General features: G+C 36.4%; 2 protein-coding genes across 2 annotated transcripts; one reads left to right on the forward strand and one right to left on the reverse strand.

Annotated features, from left to right (window-relative positions):
• Positions 1-380: 380 nt before the first annotated feature.
• On the forward strand, positions 381-6,160 carry psmd13 (proteasome 26S subunit, non-ATPase 13). The gene is made up of 13 exons (XM_077210335.1): positions 381-596; positions 1,121-1,199; positions 1,283-1,317; positions 1,494-1,549; positions 1,665-1,708; positions 1,790-1,876; positions 2,409-2,580; positions 2,785-2,864; positions 3,510-3,635; positions 3,776-3,838; positions 4,004-4,084; positions 4,416-4,532; positions 5,941-6,160. The coding sequence occupies exons 1-13, from the start codon at positions 496-498 to the stop codon at positions 6,034-6,036; spliced, it is 1,137 nt and encodes a 378-aa protein (XP_077066450.1). The 5' UTR covers positions 381-495; the 3' UTR covers positions 6,037-6,160.
• Positions 6,161-7,146: 986 nt separating this feature from the next.
• Positions 7,147-8,479, reverse strand: cox8b (cytochrome c oxidase subunit 8B). The gene is made up of 2 exons (XM_077210336.1): positions 8,259-8,479; positions 7,147-7,387 (listed from the first exon to the last, which is right to left on the reverse strand). The coding sequence occupies exons 1-2, from the start codon at positions 8,373-8,375 to the stop codon at positions 7,277-7,279; spliced, it is 228 nt and encodes a 75-aa protein (XP_077066451.1). The 5' UTR covers positions 8,376-8,479; the 3' UTR covers positions 7,147-7,276.
• Positions 8,480-13,447: the final 4,968 nt, after the last annotated feature.

Raw genomic sequence — 13,447 nt, forward strand, 5'->3', positions numbered from 1 at the left:
TTTTATATTTATATATTTTAATATTAGTATTGTTGTTGCTATTTATAAAATATATATATATATATATATATATATATATATATATATATATATATATATATATAAAATCTTAATAGACAATAAGTAATATTATACGTAAAGGTATATATATATGATTTGTATACATTTTTATTATATATATATATATATAAATGTTTTTTATTAATTATAAAAATGGATAGAGCCATATATATAAATGTATAAAACATATATATGAGTTGTATAAATTTGTATTGTGTGTGTATATATTTAAAGCCTTTTTTTTTTTTAAGGAGAAGACGTTTGCGCCAAAGGCTACGCTGTTTGCGTTTCTGTGTGTCATCCGCTGCTCTAGGTGGCGGTAGCGCTCTGTTCACCTCAGCGTCCGTCCATTTATTTTATTAGTGCAGATTTATTCGTGACAGCAGCGAGAGCTTCAATTTTTCTCACTCAAACAGTCAAAGATCTACGTTCAAGATGAAAGATGTCATCGGATACCTCAAACAACAGCAGAGCAAGAGCCCGACAACCGAGATGGCCTCGGAGTGGCACTCACTGGAGGACTTTTACAACAGAAAGTAAGAATGATGTCTGTTCAGTGTGAATCCTAGCTAGCTGAGTCATTTAGCATGCTAAGCTAAAGCCAACTTATATTACTTGCACAATGGATAATAACAATCTACGTTGTCCACTTTGAATTGTGTTTTAAAGACCATGTTGGTCGTTTATTTGTGTAATGGTTTTATATTTGTTGATGTAGTTAATTTTTGTAAAATGAGTTCTAGTGGCTAGCAAGTCTTTGCTGAAGTGAGATATTTGTTATATGCTACTTTTGTTGTATTCAAGTGTTTCATATGAGATAAGATTTATTGAGGGTTTACAATATTATAAAGTAGGCCTTTCCCTAACGAAATACACCTAAAACCATGCTTTATTCATTTAAAGGATGCAAATAATGGCTATCAAATCAGTGACTGCTTGAGTGTCTGAACATATCAGCCCTTCAGTTGATGGATGGATAGATAATTATGTAGGGATAGATAAGATATATAGATAATTATCATAATTATCAACTTAACTTTGTTGTCTGCGTCTTTGACAGATTGTGGCATCAGTTGACTCTGAAGCTGACAGACTTTGTGCAGGACCCGTATTTCGCCAAAGGGGACGGACTCATTCAGGTATCAGATCAGAATTCAGCTGCATTTGCGCACTTCAGAAATGTGAGGTGAAACCTTTCATAAGTCTCATTTGCTTCCCACAGCTCTATGAAAACTTCCTCAGTGATTTTGAACACAGGTAAGAAGCATTTCTGATGAGATTACCCCATGCATGTGATACCTGAATTTTCCAGTTGGTAATAATAAAACCGTAGATCATCTTGGAACCTCGGCTCATTGTGATGCTCTTGTTGCTTCTGGAAAACTATTTATTGCAATTTAATTAAAAATAAATTAATTTTTTTTTCTTGACAGAATCAACCCATTGTCCTTAGTAGAAATCATCCTTCATGTTGCAAAACACATGACAGGTACATCATTATTTTCCAATAGTGTTGTTTGCTGACTTGCGTCGCAAAGCCTATAGAGAGTGAACAAAAATGCTACTTCGTTGTAATATTAATAACATGTCTTGTTTTTAAACAGATCCAAACACAGCCATCACCTTTCTTGAGAAAACAAAGGAGAAGGTAGCGAGTTGTTCTGTGTTTCAGCTCTGAGTTTACAACACGGTTGGCAACATATTGAAGTCATTGTAATTTTACTCTCAGGTCAAATCCAGTGATGAGGCCGTCATCCTCTGCAAAACCTCAGTTGGAAGCCTCAAGCTCGACATCAGCGATCTCCCAGCGACAAAGGTCATAATAGCATATATTTCTTTTCTTAAGGTGCAGCCACATTTGCAATCCTGCCTTTTCAATAGAAATCTATGTGACCACAACAGGTTCAAGTTGGTCACGCAGATTCAATTGCTTCGTTTTGGTGTGACATCGATACACTATTGACAGTGGACCTTTTTAAAGGGTTGTGCCGATTGATGATAGTATCGTGAATCAATGATGGTCAGAGAAATGGCCAATGGCTGATGCATCTGACGATATCAAGACTATAATTGGCTTGTTTTCCCATTAATGTATTATAATAATGTTGTTATTATTATTAATAACAGGCTAGTATTATCAAATTAATATTAGGGCCTGATATTAATTTGCCTTCCCTAAATTCATAACATCAACACACTTAAACATTGAGGACTGTATGTTTTTAAAACCAACTACATCCCACATCAGAATTGAATTGCAAGGTGTTCTATTCACAAATTGGCAAGAGTGGCAATTGTATTTGAGACTGTTATTCATATAATTTTCCTTATGAATAATAATTTTGCAGAAATTAATAGAGGAAGTGGAAGAGATGCTGAACAATCTCCCGGGTGTGACATCAGTGCATGGGCGATTTTACGATCTGTCGAGCAAATATTACCGCATCATTGGGAACCACGCTTTGTACTACAAGGATGCCTTGAGGTACTTGGGATGTGTGGAAGCAAAAGACTTGCCTGGTAAGTATTCTGACTTCTGCATGATGTTTACATTTGATGAGATGCTTAAAGCAGCGCCCTCTAGTGTTGGCTCAGCACATCTACAGTAATCAATAGAAAGTAGAATTGGATCTGCATAATTTCAGGTGAAAATCTGAGAAGATGAGAATGCAGTTGAGATTGTGGTTTAATGCTCACGCCAGCTTTGTGCTTTTCTCACCACAGAAGCAGAGCAACAAGAAAGAGCTTTCACATTAGGTCTGGCCGGCCTGCTCGGAGAGGGGGTGTACAACTTTGGAGAACTGGTTAGTGCCTGTCGTTGTACCCGTTTTATTTAAGTATTATTGTGTCAGTCTTTATATATTTAGAAATTTTGTTATGTTCTTTTTTTTCTATTTAGCTTTTTTTTTTCAATTATAGTTTTATTCATATTTTGAATGTGATTTTATTTTTATATTTTTTATTATTTTTAGTCATTTCGTTATGTGCTTTTGTCATTTTATTTTTATAATTTTTTTTTAAAGGCACATATTTGCTATTTAGGTTTAATTGATTTTTATTTCAGTTTTTGTTTGTTTTAGTGTATTTATTTTCAGTTAATAGTTTTAGTGCCTCAATTGCCAAGTCAACATTTCAAATTTTTGTTAGGGTTTTATTTTATTTTAGCTTTATTTCATATTTATTATTATTTTTTGTTTTATTTTTTACTTTTAGCTAGTGATAATAACTCTGCTTTAACTTTTATATCAGTTAGTTGTAAAAGCAACATTTTTAATTTATGTAAAATTTATGTTTTATTTTATTTCAGCTTTTTCAAGTAATGCAATTTTTTAAGTTTTAATTAATTTAAAAGAAAATAACTGCATTGTACTGTTATATGTCTCATTCATTGGCAGCTGCTTGTCTTGATGGATTTGTTTGCTCTAACAACATGAGTTTGATATTTAAAGCTGATGCACCCTGTCCTGGAGTCACTGAGGAACACAGATAAACAGTGGCTGATAGACACGCTCTACGCATTTAATGCAGGCAACGTGGAGAAATTCCAAGCCCTGAAGACCGCATGGGGCCAACAGGTGAGCAGATGACTTATTAAATACAAATGAAAAGTTGCATGTTTATTTTCTTCACTATAAATATGTTGAAGAGGATTTCCGGAAGAAATTCCTATATATTGTTAGTAAACCTGTATGAATTTTTCTTTTCCTCCTAAAAGCCTGATCTCGCAGCTCATGAGGGCAAACTCATGAAGAAGATCCAATTACTCTGTGTCATGGAGGTATACATGCTATTTATTACAAATGTGATTTGAAGTGTGTACTTACAGTATCATTTAGTTAAGCAGTACATCGTTATTTGCTAATTAATTATTAACTGTCACAATAAGAGTTATTACTGTGAGTAAAACCATGCTAACACAGTTAATGATTGATTGCCTTCATAGATGACTTTCACACGGCCAGCCAATCACAGGCAGCTGACGTTCCAGGAAATTGCACAGAGTGCCAAAATACCAGTGGACGAGGTTTGTCTTTTCTTTTTGAGTGTGTGTGTGTATATAAATATATATTATTTTATAGTATTTATTTTTGCATAGTACTTGATATTTATATAGAGTGCTTATTTTATATTACTATAGTATATATAATATTTTATACTCTTAAGGTGTGTGTGTGTGTGTGTGTGTATATATATATATGAAATGAAGACACTGCATTAATTAGTTAACATATGTAACATTTACAGCTAGTGTTAATGAAGTGTTTTCTGTGGCCAGTCACCATAAAGTGTATTTAATCCAGGACTAGAGTTAATCTGTGTCTGGGAGATGTTCTTATCATTATCCCTTCCCTCAGGTGGAGCTGTTGGTGATGAAGGCTCTGTCTGTCGGACTGATCAAGGGAAGCATCGATGAGGTGGAAAAGAAAGTTCACATGACCTGGGTTCAGCCCAGAGTGCTGGACTTGCAGCAGGTATGCCCAACTCAACCCATTAAATATAATTTTTTTTTTTCTTGGCTAGTGTTACAGTATATGATCACTCTCTTGAATCTCTAATTCAAGTGCTTTTAAACCATTCAAGTGCAATAAGATGCATATGCACTGGTCTGGAGTGCTGTCTGAGAAGGATCCCTCTGTGAACACATACTCGATACAAACATGGCCGTGCGCACTGAAAGCCACTTCTCAGAGTACCACGTTGATTTTTTTTTTTTTTCCTGCAAGTTTTTGGCGAGTATCCTTGTAAGCACAGTCTTGAATGAGTTCAAAAGTTTTACAGGGATACCCTCATCACCCTCATGTCGTTCCAAACCCGTAAGACCTTCGTTCTTTTTTTCTCGCAAAAAAAAAAAACATTTTACCACTTTACAAAGATTAATCTCCAATCACTAGAGCACCACAAGCCATGCTTGTTGTTGACGCGAGAAAAGTCATCTTGATTTGTGGTCCGAAGATAAACGAATGTCTTACAGGTGTGGAACGACATGAGGGTGAGAAAATGAAAGAATTTTCATTTCAAGTGAATGTAAATAGTTGTGAGAAAATCAAATCAGGTCTTAAAGTGACAGCAGCCTAATTAACCTGCTGCAGTCTGTCTTTAATGTTGATCAAAAAACTAAAGAAAAAGAGAAAATCGCTCACTGCACTTGACTGAATAACAGTTGTATTTATTCAATTTATAGTTTATGCATATACAATTTGTAATTTGTGGGGGAAAAAATTAAGAGTTATATATTTTTAAAGCCTTTTAAATGGTGAAAATTATGGGTTTCAGTTATACTGTAATGTTGAATGGCTAAAATTAATTTGGTAGAGACATCAGTTGCATTATTGGTATCGGGCCAGAGATTCTAGCTTTTATTCATAGTACTTAAAGGGTTAGTTTACCCAAAAATTAAAATTCTGTCAGTAATTACTCACTCTCATGTTGTTCCAACCCCGTAAGACTTTCGTTCATCTTCGGAACACAAATTAAGATATTTTTGATTAAATCTGAGAGCTGGATCACTCCTCCATAGGCTTCTATGTAATTGAAACTTGCCGGCCCAGAAAGCTAGTAAAGACATTGTTAGAATAGTCCAAGTGACTACAGTGGCTCAACCTCAAGTTTATAAAGCGACAAATACTTTTTGTGCGCAAGAACAAACAAAAATAACGACTTTATTCACCTATTTATTTTCTTCTGTGTGGGCCTCTGAGTGAGTTCAACAGAGTAGTGTAACAGCGCTTCTGGGTTGGACGTCAGAACGTAGGCTTTAAGGAGAAAGATGCCATTAAACATTTAAAATATAGCATTTTATGTTGTTTCTACATTGTGTTGGGCACAGGAAAACAACAAAGACATACAAATAACAAAGGATCCCCCCCCCCATCTCCACAGATTAAGGGCATGAAGGATCGTCTGGACCTCTGGTGTGGAGATGTTAAGGACATGGCCATGTTGGTGGAACAACAGGCTCAGGACATCCTGACTTAGAAGTGTTCTTCACCATGTCTGGCCCATCCGAACGTTCCCTTACATTGCATTCTCCACAAGCCTCAGTTCTTTGTTTGATGCGTGTCAGTATCTTCATTGTCATTAAAGTAACTTGTTTTCACAATCATTGTTTTTGGGGGTTTTGTATAAAATTTAAAGGGATAGTTCGCCCAAAAATTTCAATTCTACAATCTATTTTCAAAATATCATATTTTATGTTCTGCAGAAAAAGTCACAAGTTTAGAATATTAGGATGAGTAAATGATGACAGAATCTAAATTTTTTGCGTAAAAAAAAGTTTTTATTTTCTACTCACAATTGCAATTATCAATACATAAATGTGTATCAATATAATGATTAATAAGGCATCAGTATTGCCCATTAAGAATAGCACTATCAAAGTGAAGCCCTGAATGGCTTAAGAGCTTTTGGAAATGTGACCTTGCAACTCCAAAATCTATTTTGAAATGCAGTTACTCCCACATCCTGCTTTGAAATAATGGACCTGTGTTGTAAAAAAGCAGTCCAAAATCATCCTACACTACTGAGAACAGATGACGAGATGTTTTCCCTGCACATTTTATTTCATTTGTATCCTAGCAACACACTTCTGCTGTGTCATATGCAAGGTACATTTCTATCCATCTGTTACAAATATTGAATTGGTATCTTCATCTGCACTCTACAATAACTTTAAGGTATTTTTTTATATATAATTGGAGGATTCCTCCCCAGATTTGTTTATCATGTAGTTACATGCATTATGCATAGAACTGGTTTATCCAGCATGCATCTATTTGTTTATTCTAACACGTAAATAATTTCCAAAAAGACTTTACATGATTAATCTCAGTATGGAAAATATATAATTTTAGGAAAATGGACACTTAAACTTGTGCATGCTATTGGTGTACTTATTGCAATAGTTTTGTACTTGCAACAAGCACATTTAAAATGTCTTCTTTACTTTGAATTGTTCATTTATGATATAAATGTATTGAAAGTTTTTTTTTTACCTTCCATTATATTAGTTTTCAGAATTGATTGTCCTTCTGCTAGTTGACTTATGATCATCTAACAGCAAACAAACATTAAAGCAACATAGCCATGTACATTTTAATATAGTTTAATCGATGCAGACAGGTTCCACCAGTTGAGGCGTTCAAGTACAATCATTTATTAAAACATTCAAAGGTTAAATAGGCGTCGTAAGGAGGAATGCTCAAAGACGGATTGACTTTTATTCTTGGCCTGCACCAGGACGGTTCTTGTAGTCCTCCAAATGTGACAGGATCCATCCAGAGGGGCCCAGGATGGTCACGAAAAAGGTCCCCATTGCAATGACTTGCTCCTGCATTAAGAACACAGTGACAGTAGTGAGATGCAGAACTATATTAGTATAATGGGTTTGTTTGTTTTATTTTTTTTAGGTCGGGTGGGGTATGTTTAGTAATAGACTAGCCAAACTTTTCCCATGTATTAAACTCAAGCATGTTGTATTTTGGTGCCTTTTTCCTTAGAGATTATAGTTCAATGTGATTTTTATTTGGGCAAAAAGTAGTAGCCTAGTGCAAAACTATCCCAGATGGGGAAAAAATCTGAGGTATTTGCGTTTTGGGACATGGTAGCTATTCAATAAAATGCTATTCAGCTATTAGCTGGTCTAAAATGTTTTTTAGCGGGTCCAGGCTAGAATACCAGCAATAAACCGGTGTTTGAAACAGTGTAGTTGGCTGACTAGCAAATGACCTGCTAAGAAACAGCTGCCCCAAACCACCATCCTAACCTGGATTTCCAAACAGGGGAGAACTTTATTTGTCCAACAGGGTCGTAAAATTGGCTGCTTTCCAGTAACGTATAAGGGCACGAAGCTCTTTAAACACATTCATTATATTTCAGACTCTAATATTCATTTCTTCATTTTATGACTATGAAAATGTCGACATGATGTAGAAAGCTGGACCCGCGCTCCATTTCCACACTGTACGTGAGCGCGCAAATAGGATCAATGGCGTTATCGGCATTATAGGTCCCCATCTGCCAAAGATACTATTCACGGGTTTTCATAACAGAATTAAACATTTTTACCACTTCGCCTATTCATCTATTTAGCAAGTTGCTCGATAGTATCCATAACTTAAGGCACTTCACAGGCCGTCACACTCTCGCGCGCGCAGTCAGTCTGGTGGTAAAGTGCGCAGTTAAAGTCAACCCATACTCACCCCAGTGGACAGCACATGTTTGGCTGGTTTGGCTGAAATGTTGACTTTAGGGATGATTTGGTGTCTCATCCCAGCCCTCAGCAGGTTGAAAGAGCAATTGAAGGCTGACATTGTCATGCTGTTGGATATATCCAAACACTATATGCGCCACTTGCGCGCGGCTCGTCTGGTAATACGCCCTTACAGAGAAAGCGAGACGAAGGTTGCAATTTCTTGTCTACCTGCCAACTCCTATTTAAGGTCAGGGCGAGGAAAAAAGAAAAAGAAATGTGTGTTTGCCAATCCGCTGCGAGTGTGATAAGCTCGGTCTATTTAATTGGCTGTCTCGCTGCAGTCAAGATGGAGAGTGTTTTCGTGCCTGCAGTCAGATGGATGCAACCTGCAAGATGTCTTAAAATGTAAGGTCTTTTCTACGCGGTGCTCTAAAACGGAAGGACTGAACCTCAGAAGTTAGAAGGCAAAAATGCAGTCTATTTCGTACGTATTTTTCTGATTTTTTGCATGCTTCGTGCAACTATAAATAACCAGATTTAAAATGTTATCATTTGATTTCCATTTTTATCTAAAATTTTACTTTGTTTTCTTACATTTCAGTGTTACATTGTATTTATGTAGGCTTTTGTATTGCAACAAAAATAACTAAGCTCACTAAGATACTCTCGGTAAATTGATCCATTTCAAACCTGCATACGCAACTCATAAAACACTTGTAGCCTACTGTTGAAAAACATGTTTAACAAGGAACTATTAAAGCTATGGTATATGCGATTTCAAAGATTGTTCATTATTAATATCCTCGTTTAGATGCTGGTTATGGTTATATAGTACAATCCTAACAATATGAATAGAAAAAAGAATGAAAAAAATCCATTCACTCTATTGGCTGTACAGCCGCAGAGAAGTTGACCAATGTAAGCTGTCCGGCCGGACAACTTACATTGGTCAACTGCTCTCATCCAATTAGCAGCTCCACTTGAAACTCCGCCTGGAGCTCGCGTCTCCACCGCACCCGCCCCCCTCCTGCGACATGAAATTGCACGCGTAAGCAGCTGACAGTCTATGGTAGCTAGCTAAGTAGCATATCAGCAATGGATTAAAAAAAAAGGCAGCAGCAAGCGTCCCCTGCTTGCCCCTACAGTAAAGTTAGGACGAAAGAGAAGGTCATTAGAGGAACGAGCAGAGATAAAAAAAAAAGTGAAGAACGCCGAACTTTGAGTAGGATAAATATAGGGTCCACCATTGACCGTTGGAGGAAGCTTCAGGAAGATCTGGGACTGAAGACCGACACTGACACGGCTGACTTTTTGTTGAGCAGGTAAACATTTATTTATACTTTTATGGTGTGATGTGTTACATAAATAGCTTTTTATCAGTTTGACAACTTGCTCCTGCTGCCGGTCGGCATTGGAATGTTAGCCGTTTAGCATCGCCTATCACGGGTCAAAGTAATTATATTTCTTGAAGTCCTTGAATATATTTCAGTAGGCCTAGCGGGTTTCTGTTCGAGCCGATCGAAATTTGAACAAGATGCGCTGTGTGCTGCAATAACAATTACTGAAAACCTTAGCAATACTAGTAGTATTATACTAATGGTGGTGGGGAGTTTAGAACATTTCATGTGTTGCTAATCTTGCGTTGACGTGAACTCAAACGTGACATTGAATTGTTGATGAAGCAACTAAGTTCAAGTGTCTAAAGGCAATTTTACATATGACGTGTGTCCGATGTTTACTACTGGTGATCACAGCTTGACTGAGTGACGTTGTTCAATTCGTTTCCTGGTGGGAGGGATCAGGTAGCACAGAGGGGAGGGGTGTGTGTGGAGGGGCGGGATGAGTTTTTTAAAACTTCCCTAACGTCTCAGGCTTTCTCGACCGATTTTTAACACTGTATACTATAGCTTTAACCTCGGCTAACCACTCCTGCCTCGCCAATGTACCAGAAGATGGAGCTATATGATTTTTATTCAGCATGGATTGGCCCAATAAATTGACACATTATTACAAATAAAAACTGTTCTTTTCAACTTTCTATTCACCAAAGAATTTAAAAAAACTACTTTTAATCAGCTGTTTTTAACATTACGCACGTGTTTCTTGAGCACCAAATCTGCTAAATGATTTCTGAAGAATGTTTATGACAGGATTGAAAATTCAGCTCTGCCCTCACATGAAAGTTACGGTTTAGAATATAGTCTTATTAAATAAAAAATAAAAAAACAGTTATTTGAAATTGTAATAATATTTCACAATATACTGTTTTTAATTGTTTTTTAAATTATTTTTATTAAATAAATGCTGCCATCGTATACCGACCCCGAACGTGGTGCGTTCAAGTCTCCTGCAGGAGGAAGTTCTCTTAGCAAATTACACAAAAAGGTTTACAGCCAGCTTTAAGCTCTAACAGTTACATCTAGAAAATGAAGAACAACGAATTTGCGCCAGGTTTGCTTTTTTATGTTTTTAATTAATTTATGAAGGCACTGTAAACTTTAGGCAACATTATATAGCCTATTACAATGCTATTATATCTTGTGCAGGCAATTAAAGCCTGACCATGTCACTAATAGCTAGCCTACACTCGGTGTAATCACTCCACACGGGTTCTATTCGCCCCGTTCTGTGCGTGCCTCGAACCTGGGTTTCTGGTTTGAGAGTCAGGCGCTATAACAATGAGGCTAAACACTGAAGCCTCTAGCGCCAGTGCGCCTGTTGAGGTCAGACCAGTGAGGTTTACTCGCACAGCCACTACTAGCTGGCCATCGTTACACTAGCACCTGGATAAAAATAGTTTTATTTTTTAAATGACCCTACAGCATTTGGGTAAAAAAAGAACCCAACATTTTTCAGTTGACCCAGCACATGGGTAAAAAACAATACAAAAAATTACCAAGCATTTTTTTTGTGTGTAAATATAGTGGTATTCCGCAACGTTTCTCACTGGCACGCCCCCAACTTGTAAAGAACGGGGCTTTAAAAAAATCCCGAGCTTCTCATTCGAGTCGAGTTTGTGGTGGCGTGTGCGTGCGTTCAGCTCGTAAATACGATCTTTCAGACATGGCTTGAACGCACCACAGTGTATACTATGGATAACATATATTGGCTAAAATATTACACGCACAATTTTAAATGTGAAAATAATAGTTTATAATGAAAATAATGTGTACAAAGGAGTGAATTTTGATTGTCATAGTCTTTTGTAATACCCCTTTAACTGTCAGTTAAATGACATCATCCTTCAGGAAGTGACATCATATTTGGTGGGAAAACAGCACATACAAGACAAATTCTGATGTTTTGATGCATTAGACTGCAACTTTAGCTGTTAATGTGCTTCCTGTAAGTGTTCCTGCCACTGTTTTAATAATCATGCTGTAATTGATCATGTTAAATTGCCTGTGCTTTACCAGAGCACATATCTAATAGTCTATACCTGTTTTGCAAATACAAACAGAGGCATTCAAAATGATATGACCTCGACAAAGTGAAACTGCCTAAAAACTTGAAAATATCCACTTGTTTGCTTTGCAGTGCTTCAGTTTTTAATTACATTTATAGGCTAAATTATTCTACACTGTTAAACAGAACACTTATTGTGAGAGAATAGCTTCCGTATTGTTTTTATTGAAGACTGAAGTGCATGTGAGGTCAGTGAAAGAAGCCATTGCTCTCTGAGCAGGCGACACGTCTGGCTCACATCACATGATATGATATATCCTTTGGCAACTGCTGGACTTTGGCTGTGATTCTGAGGTATTCAATGTCATCTGAAGTACCGCAGCTGCCTTAGATTTATGTCTATATACATACAATGACTTCTGTTTATCAAGAAAAGTGCAACTAATAGTGTAAAGAAACTGAAACAAATGCAAAGCATAAAATACCCACAACTGGGGATATAATTGAACTTCAGTGTGAATGTTATTTATTTCATTTATAAAACATGACTCTCACTGTCAGAACCTTAAAAAGGGACTTAAAAAGTGTGACACTTCCTAAATATAAAGTTTGTCAAAACAACACAACTATATTAAACAGCAGACGAAAAACAAATTTCTTCCCCCACATATTTGAGATAAATAGATTTATTCTGAATCTTAAACATTACAAAATATGGCACACTGTACACAGACCCTTCACTCCAATTAATGGACAACAAAGTTCTGTGTTGTGAACAATCCTGATTGTTTTCTTGCATTCAACGACTTCAGTTTCTGAAACCCTTGAAGAAAACACAATAGTCAAGATAATTGAATATTAAACAACTCAACAACTGTATATCTGCAACAATCAGGAATTATTGATTCACACCTTTGAGAACTGTGTACCAGCTTTTCAACCCTGAATTTGAAATAATGTCATCGATGTCAGGGACAAACCGTCTTCCATCTGGGGGGAAAAACAGGAAATTCAATACAGCAACAAATCAAAATCTGGCCATGTATATTCATACTTAATATCAAATGGAAGATCATCAGCTAAAACAAACATTTAAGATAGCAAGCAATCAATTTGATTACTCAAAGTGAATTAAAGAGGTCAGATAACACTCACGTTTTCCCTTTAGATAAAGCATTGACTGTGGTCCCCAGTTCTTAGATAACGAGCTCTATTAAAATACATTTGCAGTAAATAAGTAAAAGAAACAGCGTAAATAATTATAATAAAAACTCAAAAAACATACCTTTTGAATGCAATGACAATCTCTCACCAGTAAAAATATCACAACTGTGCATGTCCATAAAATCCACATTCTTGATATCTATAGGGAAAACAAATGAAACATTAAACATTGTCTAATGTATGCATGTAAAAAATACCTGTATGCATATTTACCATTTTTGTTGGATCAGGAATTGTTTTTGATGAGAAGAACTAAACAAATCTGAACGGTGCAGTTCCCTACTCCTCTATTTATGTCCTTCTTTAACAACAGGACCCAAGGTTCGATACAACCCCCTGCGAGAGACATCACTTGCTTGCACCTTGTCCTATCATAGGAACGCTTTCTACATTAAACTGCACAAAAGCTTGACGTCAGGAGTGTCTCCTATAATGAAAATCAATACGGTGAGGTTTTCCTTAAAGCTGTGTCTCTAAAATACTGCACATGAGAAAAACACTTAAGAGTGTCTCAGCCTTAAATCCGAAATGGCTTGAATGAGTTGCTTTGCGTGAAAGGTGACTTAA

The sequence above is a fragment of the Siphateles boraxobius genome, unplaced genomic scaffold, assembly GCF_051911475.1.
Source record: "Siphateles boraxobius isolate OS27281-9 unplaced genomic scaffold, OSU_SipBor_1 65, whole genome shotgun sequence".
NCBI classification, from domain to species: Eukaryota; Metazoa; Chordata; class Actinopteri; order Cypriniformes; family Leuciscidae; genus Siphateles; species Siphateles boraxobius.